Source organism: Artibeus jamaicensis, unplaced genomic scaffold (genome assembly GCF_021234435.1).
Source record: "Artibeus jamaicensis isolate MK-2021 breed Jamaican fruit bat unplaced genomic scaffold, CSHL_Jam_final scaffold_584, whole genome shotgun sequence".
NCBI classification, from domain to species: domain Eukaryota; kingdom Metazoa; phylum Chordata; class Mammalia; order Chiroptera; family Phyllostomidae; genus Artibeus; species Artibeus jamaicensis.
The window spans coordinates 10,521,840-10,535,632 of NW_026522048.1; the positions used below are offsets into that span (position 1 = coordinate 10,521,840).

Sequence of the window (13,793 nt, forward strand, 5' to 3'; positions counted from 1 at the left end):
GGAAACTATTATATGGTGTCTGCTACTCACCGCAGTAATCAGGTGTTCTCCACTGAATACAGATGTCGAAATTGTTGCACAGAGCCACGTAAGCAGAAGGGGCGTCACATTCATGGTTCCAAGAATTGGTATAATTGATCCACATCTTTTCACAAAAGCTCTGTGGTGAAACCTAGAAATATGTTGTGCTTGGGATAAACTATACTGTTTTATTTCTCTAAAAGCCCCAAGCTAACCTAAGACTCTTTGAAGAATCAAAGGGTAGCAAGTTTATATTCATTATGGTTCCTTTTGGCCTTAAATTTTCAAAACTTCATAGTATTCGATGTCATTCTCTGAAACTACAATCTTTTAAAACACATTTTACACAAAATAAATATTGTCTGCACTGACATAAATAAATCTATCGCATAAAGATGAAAAAGAATCCCACTTTTGGATATTTATCCAAACAAATATAAAACACTAATTCGAAAATGTGTATGCACTGATGTTCAGTGCAGCATCATTTACAATAGCCAGGATGTGGGAGCAGCCTAAGTGTCCATTGACAGACAAATGAATAAAGAAGAGTGGTACATATAGATAATGGAATATTACTCAGGTGTGAAAAAGAATGAAATTTTATCATTTGTAAAGACATGGATGGACCTAGAGGTTATTATGCTAAGTGAAATAAGTCAGACATAGAAAAACAAGTATTACATTCTTTTTCTTCTGTTTGGTATCTACAAAACCAAAATAAACAAACAAAACAGAAAAACCCCATAGATAAAAACAACAAATTGATGGTTGACAGGTGAGAGGGGTGCAGGGAGATGGATGAAAAAGGTACAGGGGATTAAGAAGTACAAATTGGCAGTTAGAAAATAGTTAGGGGGATGTAAAGTACAGTATAAGGAATAAGGTCAACAATATTGCAATAATTATCTATGGTGTCAGATTTATTAAGGTGAACACTTCATAAGGTATATAAATCTCTAATCACTATGTTGTATACCTGAGACTAGTATAATATTGCACATCAACTATAATTTAAAAGGAAGCATGGACATGGACAACAGTGTGGGAGGTATAAGGGGACTAAATGGTATGGGAAAAATAGAATAAAGATTAAATCAAAAAAGATGGAAAAGAAATGGTATGTGTATCTTGCAAAGGTCCATTTCTGATATTACAGTTTGGGTTACCTTTGTTTTTTCTATATAATGATTAAAACTTTGATCTATTATAGATGAAATTGGAAGCTCCTGAAGCTTTCTGTAATGATACATGTAATGATAATATAAGGGCATTACTTATTAAATTAGTTTATAAATACATCTCAAAATATATATTAATATTATACATTGTTCAAATAATTTATTTTATTTGACGTACCTCAATTTAATTAGGGACCTATTTTTTTCCTACAGATTATTTTATTTTGATCTACAGATGCCTGAAATCTAAATAATTTAACTTATAGCAACATTTATTCCCATTTTCCTCTATACTCATTCATTCAGCAAACACACTAAGCATCTACATTCAGGCTGAGTGTTCTATAATGTATCTGTAATTTTCCTTTGGACCTGGGAGGAGGTGAGCATAACTTTTACCTGCTCTGCTGTGATGTTCTCCCCAACCCCCAAGCATATACATTGAGATGTTAAGTTCTGACATAGGTCAAATGATAAGATAAAATGCTTACAATTTTTCACATTCCATCATTTCTTCTTCAAGGTCCATATCTGTAAAACTCAAGATTCAACTACCTTTCTAATCTCCTTTGTTGACTCTCCTCAGTTTCCAGCCCGTTTGCACAGAATACATGCCTCGGGCACTGAGGTCCTCCTAACTATCAAACCCCAGGAGCACTGGTATTTTAAACCCTCCCCAAGCTCTCAGAGGCTCAGGAAGTGATGAACACTTCCCACTCCTTAGACCCTTTGTTTCACCTATGAGGGCCCAGTACTCTATTACCTGTGCATCTGGTCATTGTTTTCTGCCTCCCATTCTGAGGGTTTCTCTAGACCCCGTCTTCACTACAAATGCTCTTTCTGGTCTCACACATTTTTAGTTTCTAACACCATCGTGGGCCTTTAAATCTTTGCATTGGTTTCTTCATACATTAAATCTAGTTAATAATAAGCCTACTGCTGCTTGAGATGGCTGTGAGTTAATATGTGGAAAGTGCATAGAACAGACTCTGGCACATCCTACATTAATTATTATTTTAAAAAACTTATCTACTGATAACTCCCCCAAAGCTGATCTCTGGCCTCAACTTATCTCCTCTGAGCTCTGGAATTATGTTTCTAAGTTTTTTCTAGACTTAACTTACTCCAAATAAAAATTTACATTTTTTTCTCCACTTAACACACAGAAAGCTACAGGAGGGATTCGCTCATATCCTCCCTTCCTCCATATATTTATGCATATTTCCATAATTTATTGAGCACCTAACTACATATCAGGCACTATGCTATGCATGAGGAATACAAAGATGAACAAATCAGATCTCTTCTCTGCCTCGTGGATCTCAATTTAAGAAAGTCTTTTAGGAGTAAAGAGGAGTCACAATGCTAAAGTAGATAGAAGGAGGGAAGTATTCCAGCTGGGGGCACGGTAAGCATAAAAGCCTATTGGCAGGGAAAAACCTTGGAATATTCCAACAGTTGAAAGGAGAAAGCCTGATGTTTAATAGGCAAGAACAGTATAGCAATGAAGAAGCTGGAGGAGGACAGGCCAGAGCACAAAGGATCTAGTAAGCACTGATAAATGTTTGGAATGTACTCTAAGTGTTACTGAAAGACATCGATAGGATTTAGGTGGAGAAATGATAGGATCTTGTTTCCAGTTTTCATAGATCATCTGCCTGCCATGTGGTAATTTGTGAAAAAGGATGATTAGAAGTAGGGAAATCAAAGGATGAGCATTCCTTTCTTTTGCCATCAGATTCCCTGGGATGACCCTAAGGGAAAAGCCAAGGCTATCACACACTGAATGGTGTTCTGTGTTGCCTCACTATGGTCTGAATCATGAGCAAAAGTTGCTGGATTTAACCAACATCCCACGTTCCCAGTTAAAAATGCAATTCTCAAAAATTGTTCTGCTTTTAAAAGACATTAAAATGACACTGAGGTGAGTTTTAAAGTATTTGTTATTTTTTCGGTGCATGCATTGATAAATATAAAAATTTAAAACTTCTTTGCAACTAAATCTGTAAGCAAAGCTGAAGCTCCAGAAGTGTGCCATTTTTGTCCCTTTGCCTTTGTCTTCAGGGACCAGCAGAGGGTAGGCTGAGAGCTATGAGGTCTGTGCTTCCCCATCTAGCAGGGTACGGGCTCCAGAGCAAGCTCCTTCCTGCTTTCACAATTCCCTCACTCTTCTTCCCAGGCACTTCCCACCCACATGCTTTGCACTAAACTTCCAGTGTTTCCTAACCCCGGCTTTTACACCAAACTTGCCCTTCCATATATTATTTTTTCCTACTTAGGTCTCCCTTCCTCTCTTCTCTCTCCTGAAAAATGCATTCTTCTAAATAATTCAAATGTTTTAAACTCTGGGAAGTTTTCTTCAAACCTGAGCTTCTATGTATATCTTTCAATGTAGCTACTCCCAGACTTTCCGTCCCACTAGACTCCTCATGGGTAAAGTGGAAGGTCTTAGTCATCTTTGGATCACAGGAGTTTAACACAACACCTAATAGGTGTTCAGATACTAACTTTTCATCCAATGATTCATTAAATGCTGTATTTGTCTATCTTTTGTTTCTAATAATGGGTTTTTTAATATGCAGATTATTTAAAACATCTACTAGTCACCTAAAGTCAGAAAGTTAGATTCTAATAAAGTACAATTAAATTGAATATGTAACAGGTTCTATTGCAAGTATACACCTAAGAGGCCATGATCATAGGGAATGGACTAAACTGTCGTTGTCTTGGTTTCTACACTGGGTTAAGAAATGACATTGATCTCTTTCTTCTAGAGGCATTTATTTCATAGGATGGACTTCATTTTTCTGGAAAGCTGTAGATATAGTTTTGAAAAAACATAGGGAGAAAAAAGATAATAATGCTTCCTCTTTCTATAAATCTATAAACAGCAAATGATTCTGAATTCCAAAGCATACTGTCAGAAGGTTTGGTGATAAACTAGTCTGGTAGAAAAACATCACGGCGAGAACAGGAAATCAATCATTGGCTTTACTCTCAAAATGTCTAACATGACTGTTCTTAAATAGAGTCATTTTCAACTTACTTTATTATGGCATGGAGTAAAAGCTTTTCTGTTTAATAACTCAATGCATTGACTGCAGTCATATTCAGTGCAATTTCTAACAGGTCTTCTCGTTGTTACTTTAAATAATTTCTCAATTTCCCAGCTCTCGATAAATAATTCTATGTCTTCCATATTTGTAATAATTGTGCCATTTTGCATCTTTAGATCATCATCTGGATCGTCATTGCAAATTCCTAGAAAAAATTTGACATTTAGAGGGAATATATTTTTGCTTCAACCAAATGTTGGCAGCAGAATTAAATCATCTTAATAATAATTGATTAAGGTTAATGATCCTAGAAGTCAAGATATATGAAAGAATCATAGGAAATAAAGAAAGGAAGTTGATTTTATTCTTATACTTTTCCACTAGTAGCACTATGTCCTAATTTAAGAACGAGGTCTTTAAATCTGTCAAATATTCGCCAAAATAGTGGGCATTTGGTGATCACACCCTAGCCATCCACTCCCCCCAGGAAACCCGGCCTGAAAACATTAAATTATTTCTTTCAGAAATCATCCCTATCCGATCACCCGGTACATGACACCACTTCTGGGAAAGGGTCTGATAGTCATAGAGGTAATCCTCACACCTTTTATTAAAAACTGTTACAAGCATTCCAGGCATTAACCAGTCAGCCTGTGGCAGTCAGCAGACACATACAGCTGTTCAACATTCATTGCCAAGCTCAGAATTTGACCTAGGAATCTAGGACACAGACGATCTCCCTTCCGACTGTTGATGGCCCTCACGCTTCAGCCTAGCTGCCGTGAGTAAGGCCAGACTGAGGAGAGAGCTTCCTCTTCACCCAGCGGAGTGCAAAGCCGAGGGGAGTACAGGGAAACGGATCTGGAACCCTGATCATAACTTACATGAATCTCATCCTACCTTAAGACATAATGTTTCTTTATTCCCAAGCCTCCTGGCTATAAAAGAAGTGAGTTAAACATTTTTTTCAGAATCAATTCTTATATCGTTATCAATAAAGGTTGTTATATCAATAAAGGTTGCTGCTGCCTCACCTGCCCCAGCACTTGGGACATGCTGAGGACTGAGAGCAGCGCACAAACACACCCACCCACCAAGACAAAACTCAAGGGCACTATACTCGAAAGCAGTTACTACTTTTATAATTTTTAAAGTCTCTGAGTCATTACTCGATAACTACTGAGTTGTTTATAATCAATACTATATACTCAATATTAACTAATTTATTTCCACAATAAAATCTTTAAACCATCATAAAAGTTTGTGCTGCATGTAACACACTCCAATTGGGTGAGGAAATCTGTAAACCATTTTGGCCAATCTTTCCACTAAATGCTTCACATTTTTAGAATGAAATATGTGAATTTTTTGTGATTTGTGAGGGCAAGGACTTAGTCTATTTATTTCAAGTTCTCAACACCAAGCAAGAATAGTGTCAGACACTCAGAAGGCAACCCATAAACTTTTATTCAATTACTATTTAGTGATGTTAAAATAGATGTATTTGTACTAACATTTGCTCACTGTGTGCACTGAGCAATGTGTTAAGTGCTTTTACAATCACTTTCACATACAATTCTAGCAACAATCTTGAAGATATATATTATTATTCTCATTTTATTTTATTTTTGTATCCTCTCTGTAGGACATTTTTTCATTGCTTTTAGAGAGAGAGAAACACTGATGTGAGAGAGAAACATCAATTGAATGTCTTCCATATGTGCCCCAATCGGGGAGAAAACCCACAACCTAGATATGTGTCCTGACCAGGAATCGAACCGGCAACCTTTCGGTTATAGGACAATGCTCCAACCAACTGAGCCATACAGGCCAAGGCACTATTCCCATTTTAAAGATGAGGAAGCTGATGTTGAGCACAGAGCCGGAAATGGATACCACTTCTTAACTTTCCAGGAGACACCACAGCCAATATTATTCTTTTTATTTTGTTATGTGCAAAAATATATTTCTAATTTGTTTTCTTTGGCTTGAAACTCTTTGTATTTATGTAACATATAGGATGGATCAAAATTAGGTTTATAATTGTGAGTACACAAAACAGCATCTTCTTCAATTTTTATATTATTTTCCATATGAACATCTGTGAACCTACTTTCCCCCACCCTGCCTTGTGATAGAAATTTAGGTGTAAGAGTACATCTACTCTTTACACTTTAAATTAAACTTGAATAACTGCTCAGAACATTGTATTCCCTGTATTTATAATTTTCAAATGGCTTTAAAAACTGTTTTCCCTGATTTCAAACTAAAAAATAAAATAAAATAAGGGAGAAACAAAATTATTTAAGCCTTTAACCTCATTTTCTATACCTCATTTTCTTCACTTACAAATTAACCTAATGCCTATTCGTAGGGCTATAGTTAGAATTAGTTGAGTTAAAGTATGTAAAATAATGCCTGACACTTCATTAACTCTTAATAAAGATGAGTAGGAATATAAACAGTATTGCAGTAATAGTGCTAAGCATATAGCTCCATAAAATACCCACACTGAACAGTTATTTCTTGCTCCTTAGCCCATTCTTCAAAATCATTACTTCCCTCAATACTCACATGAGGCTCTAAAAGTTAATATCACCTCTCAAATCAAAAAAGTGTAGCAATAGGGGTCACAACCGTAATGTGAACAGAAAAGTTAGAAGAAATTGAGATTTGAAGAGCAATGCTCACCACAAAGTCCTTCTGTGTAAGATGACAGGTTAAACTGAGAGCCAAAGTGAATGTCTAAGATTCCTGTAAGATGAGCCCACTTTACGATTAATCCAGATGGGGTGGTGATCACATACATAGTCCCAGAGTCCTCTATCAGCAGTTCTTGGTTTGAAAAGGGCAAAGGCACAACAATAGAATCCACTTCTACCTGAAATTACATAACACACGTACATGTGTTAGAAAAATGTGTTATATGTACACTTAATAAAACTAGGAAAATTCAGATTATCTCATTTCTTCTGATTTAACATAAACTATATTTTAGGTTTTTAAAAATTTATTTCTCTGGTGCTGCCACAGCTTTTCATGACTCCTAAGGTCTTTTATTGTGCTTTTGCTGCATCTGGCTATATATTCAGTGTTTTTTAAACCTTATTGCCCTTTATTTTCTTCAAAACTTCATTTTTTTCTGTCATGTAAGCTTTTCTCTCTGTTTCCCTTGAGATATGTTGATTATACCACTATGTACTAACATAAATTTAAGGTACATAATATGTTACTTTCAGGATGTTTAATCTGGTTCTTTCTTTGGCCTTCTAGCTTAGTATTTAACTATGATGTTTATAACAATCATCTGTCAGGGTCAGCAAAAATTACAATCCCCACCAATTCCACTTCCTAGGCTTGGATAGGATTGCAGAGTCTGTATTTTCAGCACATACTCTTGGAGATACAAATGTAAGCAGTCCAAGGATTACACTTTGAAAAAACAATGCTATAAAAAAAAAGATTTCATTTACTTATTTTGAAAAAGGGGGAGGGAGGGAGAAAGAAGGAGAGAATCATCAATGTGTGGTTGCCTCTCATGCACCCTCTACTGGGGACCAGGCCCACAATCTAGGCATGTCCCTGACTGGGAATTGAACCAGCAACCCCTGGGTTCGCAGGCTAGTACTCAATCCACTGAGCCACACCAGCCAGGGCCTGAAAAATAGCACTTGAAATAGTGGCAATAATGTGGAACCATGAACTGAAACCAGCAGTAAATTTGCAGAAGTTATTCCTGACCAACCATTTAATTTCTCATCTTTATATCTTTCTCATATGCCACTCTTGATCTAAAACATCTCTCCACTTGCCTGGTGATTTCTACTCATTCTTTAATATTTATCTGAGATGTTGCCTCTTCCAAAAATACTTATTTGACCCTCCCATAAACTGCACTAAATGACCTTTTTTTTGGTTTCCGTGTCTTGGTCATAATTCTGTCACTGTACCTCCCACTGCTTTCTAATTGGCAGATAATTACACTCATGCTTAACTACAAGTAACTTCCAATCAAGACCTGTGTTGTTTTTATCATGAAAACTCTCACTAAATGATGTTTTAAATTAATTAATTTTTAACTGAATACATAATCAGTGATGAGTTCGGCTGGGGCCAAAACCACACCCATCTATCCGAATGCTTACAGCACTGACCCAGTTTGGGTTCACTTCCCATGCACTTCCTGTTAATGTAATGACCTCATCAATTTCAAAGTTATAGTCAAATGCTATCATTTAAAAAGTACCTCTTTCATATTTTTTAAGTTTTACTTAAAATTAAACTTGCTAACACTTAACATATTTCAGGATTATTTTAACATTATTTCTATCTAGAATCTATGGTCTGTGCTAACAGAATTATTTCCAGAAAGCCTATAACATTCTAGCCATTTTGAACAAAATCATTACACATTATTTTCTTTTTGAGAGAAACTTTTAGATCTGAGTAAGACATCCAGCTTATAACTGACTTTTAGCTGGTAAATATATGTAATTCCTTACTCTTCTTTAGTATATATCAATAAAGTTAACTGTTCCTTTATTTTTTTCTTATTTTAGCTATCACTTTTTTGCCAAAAAATAAATGACATCAACATTTCAAAACTACTTCCATCAATTCTCTTGGTGATCTTCGCTCTGGTATTTGTGATTACTACTCTTTCCAACTGTATGGTCCCTTTTCTTCGTATGATTGCCATTTTGTTTAATTTGAAACATTAATGTTAATTCTAACACTGAGAAGACTGGCTGCTCACCTTATCCAAGAAGACTTTGGCATATTTAACGTGGCTGTGAGGGTTAACCTCATTAGGGGAGAAATGTGTGCAAGAATTGGCACATTATGGAAGGAGAAATATAATATTAAGAAACACTTTTAGACTGCCCATGAAAATAATGATTAGACATAATAGCAATAAAACTCTACTGATATGATTTTCTCTTTTTTCTTAATTTCATCTAATGAAATGCTATTTATAATCTTTGTATTCTTACCTTTCTTGCTGCTCTATGGACAAGTATCTTATGTATAGATGTTGTCAAATTTAACTTGTTAAAACAAAGTCCAGAGATTCTTTCAGAGGAAGCCTTTGTTTGAAAAAAAATTAAAACTTTGTAGAGTTAAACATAATTTTAGTAATAAAAAGGAGTGCACTAAACATTTTGCAAATACTCACTAGCTTTTTTAATGAATTTTCATTCTGAAAAAAAAACAAAGAAAAACCACTTTTGAAAGAAAAGTACTAGTTGACTTTTTAAAACATTATTTGGATTACTATCCTATGCCTCTAAACACATTCACATGGAACATTTTTTTGTTTTAAGTACCAGAAGATAAATCTCAGTGAGTTCTTGAGCACCTTCTTACTCTGAGAATACCTAATGCGGCACTGTTCTACAGCTATAGATTTATGAAGAAAAGACAAAAGAATGGACTATGACATACCTGATTCATGGAACATTTTTCAATATGAGCAACTATAATTTCCTCAGGAATTCTTACTAAGATATAAGAAGCCATACTATATAACGCGGCATTGTTTCCGTCGAATGTGATGATGCTCAGTTCTGACAGCAGGGAACACCGACCTAAAAAAGTGTTGGAGTGTGGATTGAGTGTCTTAAATAATTACGTGTATCTGTAGTAATAATTACTCCTTTAGAAAATCTTTTAAATTTGTCTAATTATGTTTGACTAAAGCAAATCTGAAAGTTACATACTGGGAACCAAGATCATAAATCAAATGAAGAATACTGAACAATAGTTTTAGCTTGATGAGGCGATCAGTTCCAAAAACTACCAATCTGCCCCTGGCTAAAAACTGACTGCACTTTAGAAATGCAAACCTACAAGGACATTCCCACTCAGGGCAGCAGATATCTGTGTTCACTTGGACAGGCCTTCCCCGGAAACCGCAGTCAGGCATTTCCAAGTCCTTCGGGCAACTAAGAGACCAGTTATACAATGTCCATTCCATATTGATGCATATATATTGGCTACAATTATAAACAGGATCAAATTGTTGAGGCTGGCAATAAAGAAAGAAGAAGAAGAAGAAAATTGGTGAGTTCTTCCCATTTTCAACTAATGTTTTCAATACATTTAAAAAGTGTTTTATTCATCTCCCTTAGACAACCCTCAGCTTACTTTCCATGTCTGTGGGTCTGCTTCTGTTTTGCTTTGTTTCATCTATATACTTGCTTTGTTTTAGAGTCTACACATAAGTAAGGTCATACAATATTTGTCTCTCACTGACTTATGGCACCAAGCATAATACCCTCCAGGTTCGTCCATGTTGTCACACATGGCAAGATTTCATTCTTTTTCATTGCTGAGTGGTATTCCATTGCATTTTTTTTTAATTTGCCATTCACACTGCATAAAGGGTATATTTTCTAAATATAATGGCCATTGAAAGATAAACAATTAAAATTTTACTACAACTTTTTGTTGATGTAACCTTTCTAAACTACTCAGTACGTACTTATCGCAGATTTATCTCAATATCAATTTGATATCAGAATGGCCCATGTACTCACACATCTGAGCAAATTGAAGTCTGATCCTAATTTGTCTAAATTAGTGTTTTACAAGCAGACTTCTACAGAGGAAGTCAACCTGTTATACTATATTGTGTAAAGCTAGTATTGCTTATAATTTCTGTTAATGTCAATTTAAAACAATGATAACAATACTATCCCAGTATTTAATTAAAAATTCATCAGTGAGATTGGTTTAGCTCTTGGATAGAATTATTATAAATTAATTTTTATTTACAGATCTCAGACTTCTTGATAAACAAATAAGAATTAAATAAGTGGTGGATTTTTTAAAGTTCATAAATTACATTCTATCTAAATTATGATAATAATTATAGTAATGATAAAAATTTGTACCACTTATTATGTTCTCCATTGTTCAAATTAACCTACTTCATTCGTCCAACAACCCTCTGTGGTAGACTCTGTTTACCAGTCCGTATATCCACAGATCTCTGGTATCTAGAAGGAATTTCCAACTCTCCATGGCAAAGCTGAACTCTTGGTTATACACACCCAGCCCTTCATTCCCCACAGCTTTGCCATCATGGTTAATGTCAACTTCATCCTTCAGGTACTAAAGGGAAAAAAATCTTAGAATCCTTGATGCATCTCTTCCACTCACACCCCACATCTAATCCTTCAGCAAATTCTGTGGCCTTTTTAAAAATATATACCTAGAATCCGGGCATTTCTCACCCTCTCCACTGCTATTATCTGGTCCAGACCACAATGATCTTTTGCCTAAATTTCTGCAATAGCCTTCTACCTTGTTCTATTTTCTCCTTGCATCCTGCTCTGAACACAGTACCTAAAATAATCCTGAAACAAGTTATCTCACGTAATTCCTCTGCTCAAAAATATGCCATCATTTAGGGAAAAAGCCAGGGTCTTCATAATCATCTACAAGACCTCACATAGTCTAATTTACTTGCTATTTTATACCTTCCTTATTTAATGGCCTTCTTGTAATATTTCAGGTACATTATCACCTCAAGGCCTTTGCACTTGCCGGCTCCTTTCCCTGGAACACTATAGTCCAGGTGTCACAGCTCACCCTACCAACTTCTTCACATCTTTTATTCCAAACTCACCTTGTCAGCGAGGATTTTTTTACCATCTCACCGAAAATAGTTTCATTTTCCTCCTGAGCAGCACACGGGAACATTTTATATGATCAGTAACTTAGTTTTCTTATTGGTTGTCTCAGAACCTCCAACAGAATATAAACTCCATAAACACAGGAATTTTTGCCTGCTTTTATATTGTTTTATTCATGGTACCTTAATAGTGCCTGGCTAGAAATAACACTAATAAAAATTGGTTGAATAAATATTTAGTTTACCAGGACAAGTGATATTCTTGAAATAAGGATGTAAGTGCTCAACTAACTCTCAGCCCAGGCAGTTATAACCTGTGGAGTCCAATGACCTTCCCTTTCTTTGCTTTCCATTGGGTCTTTTTCATCTTGCACAGTGCCTGGCACATAGTAGCTATGTAATAAATATTTCTGAATGCCTGATTTACAGAGAAGCCCAGACTAGATGACTCTTTAATAAAGAATCACTCTTAAGGCCTCATTTGAATTTTATTTTTTGTGGTGTGACCAGAACCTAATTAAGAAAATCTGAGTCAGTTTAAAAATACAATTGTTGAAGTGTACACATTTCTTATTATGTTTTAGCCAAGAAAGACTAGTGATCATACTGAAAAGTTTAATAACATTTAGAGAGTGATACAGACACTGGAGAAGATGCTACGAGGAAAGGACGAAACAGCGGGAGAGATTACCCAGTCGTACCTCACATTCCAAACCTGGTGTGGGTGTCGGTGATGGGGTTATTTCTGGACCTGTTGGAAATGAAGACGGCCTCTACATTAGGGGAACAGTATCCATTATGTATGGGATTCATGCGTGAGAGAAACTGTGCTAAGAGTTTTTTATAAAGATTATTTCACTTATTTCTCACAAGAAACCTGTGAAGCTGATGAAAATACTCTTATATTGCAGAGAGGGAAACTAAGGTGCAGAGAGTTAGTATGGTAAGTGCTCAAGGTAGAATGCAAACTCAGAAATTTTGAGTTCAGAGCCCTGGCTTTTAACCACCATTATATATATATATGGTTATTATATATATATATATATATATATATATATATATATTATATTATATATATATATATATATAATAACACCTCTCTCATAGAGTTCTAATAAGGATTAAGTGTATGCAAAGCACTTAGTCCAATGCCTGGCACATAATAAATACTCAATAAATGGTAGCTCATTAGAATAATGGTGATGGTAGTGGTGAGACTATTATTTTGAAGATATCACAGAGCTCATCAAAATTCTTCAGTGATTCTCCATTTTCTTCAGAAAGAAAAAAATCCAGGTATCTTACTATGGACCCTTTGTGACCTCACCGATAATCTCTTCCATCCCATCTCTTGGCACAATTTCCCTCACACTATATGCTCAAGATACACTGACCTGCTCGAAATCTGTAAGCAATAATATAAATCGAACCACTGTTTACAAATCCCTACCTGAGAATATTTTAATTGATTTTAGAGAGAGAAGAAAAGTGGGAGGGGAGGGAGAGAGAGAGAAATTGATCAGTTGCCTTCCATATGCCCCTGACCAGGGATCAAACCCTCAACCTAGGTATGTACCTTGACAGGGAATCTAACCTGTGACCTTTTGCTTACAGGATGACACTACAACAAACCGAGCCACCTGGGCAGGGCTAAACAGAGCTGCTTCTTTTTTTTAATTATTTTGTTGTTGTTCAAGTACAGCTGTCTGCATTTTCCCCCCAGCACAGCCACCCCACCTCTCTCTCCTGACTCCACCCACCTTGGTTTTGTCCATGAGTCCTTTATAGTTGTTCCTGAAAACCCTTTCCCCCTTCCCCCTATCTTCCCTCCAACCTCCCCTCTGGTTACTGTCAGGTTGTTCTTAATTTCAATGTCTCTAAATAAAGCTTCTTTAA

The 13,793-nt window shown here is 35.8% G+C and overlaps 1 protein-coding gene across 1 annotated transcript in view; it reads right to left on the minus strand.

Annotated features, from left to right (window-relative positions):
* The window catches only part of OTOGL (otogelin like), a 119,733-nt gene that overhangs the window by 24,301 nt on the left and 81,639 nt on the right, over positions 1-13,793 (minus strand). The window contains exons 34-41 of the mRNA XM_053658802.1: positions 12,599-12,648; positions 10,109-10,286; positions 9,704-9,846; positions 9,435-9,458; positions 9,253-9,345; positions 6,950-7,139; positions 4,249-4,463; positions 31-172 (exon numbers count right to left, since the gene is read on the minus strand). Coding sequence (XP_053514777.1) covers positions 31-172; positions 4,249-4,463; positions 6,950-7,139; positions 9,253-9,345; positions 9,435-9,458; positions 9,704-9,846; positions 10,109-10,286; positions 12,599-12,648 — 1,035 coding nt within the window. The remainder of the gene's footprint in view (positions 1-30; positions 173-4,248; positions 4,464-6,949; positions 7,140-9,252; positions 9,346-9,434; positions 9,459-9,703; positions 9,847-10,108; positions 10,287-12,598; positions 12,649-13,793) is intronic.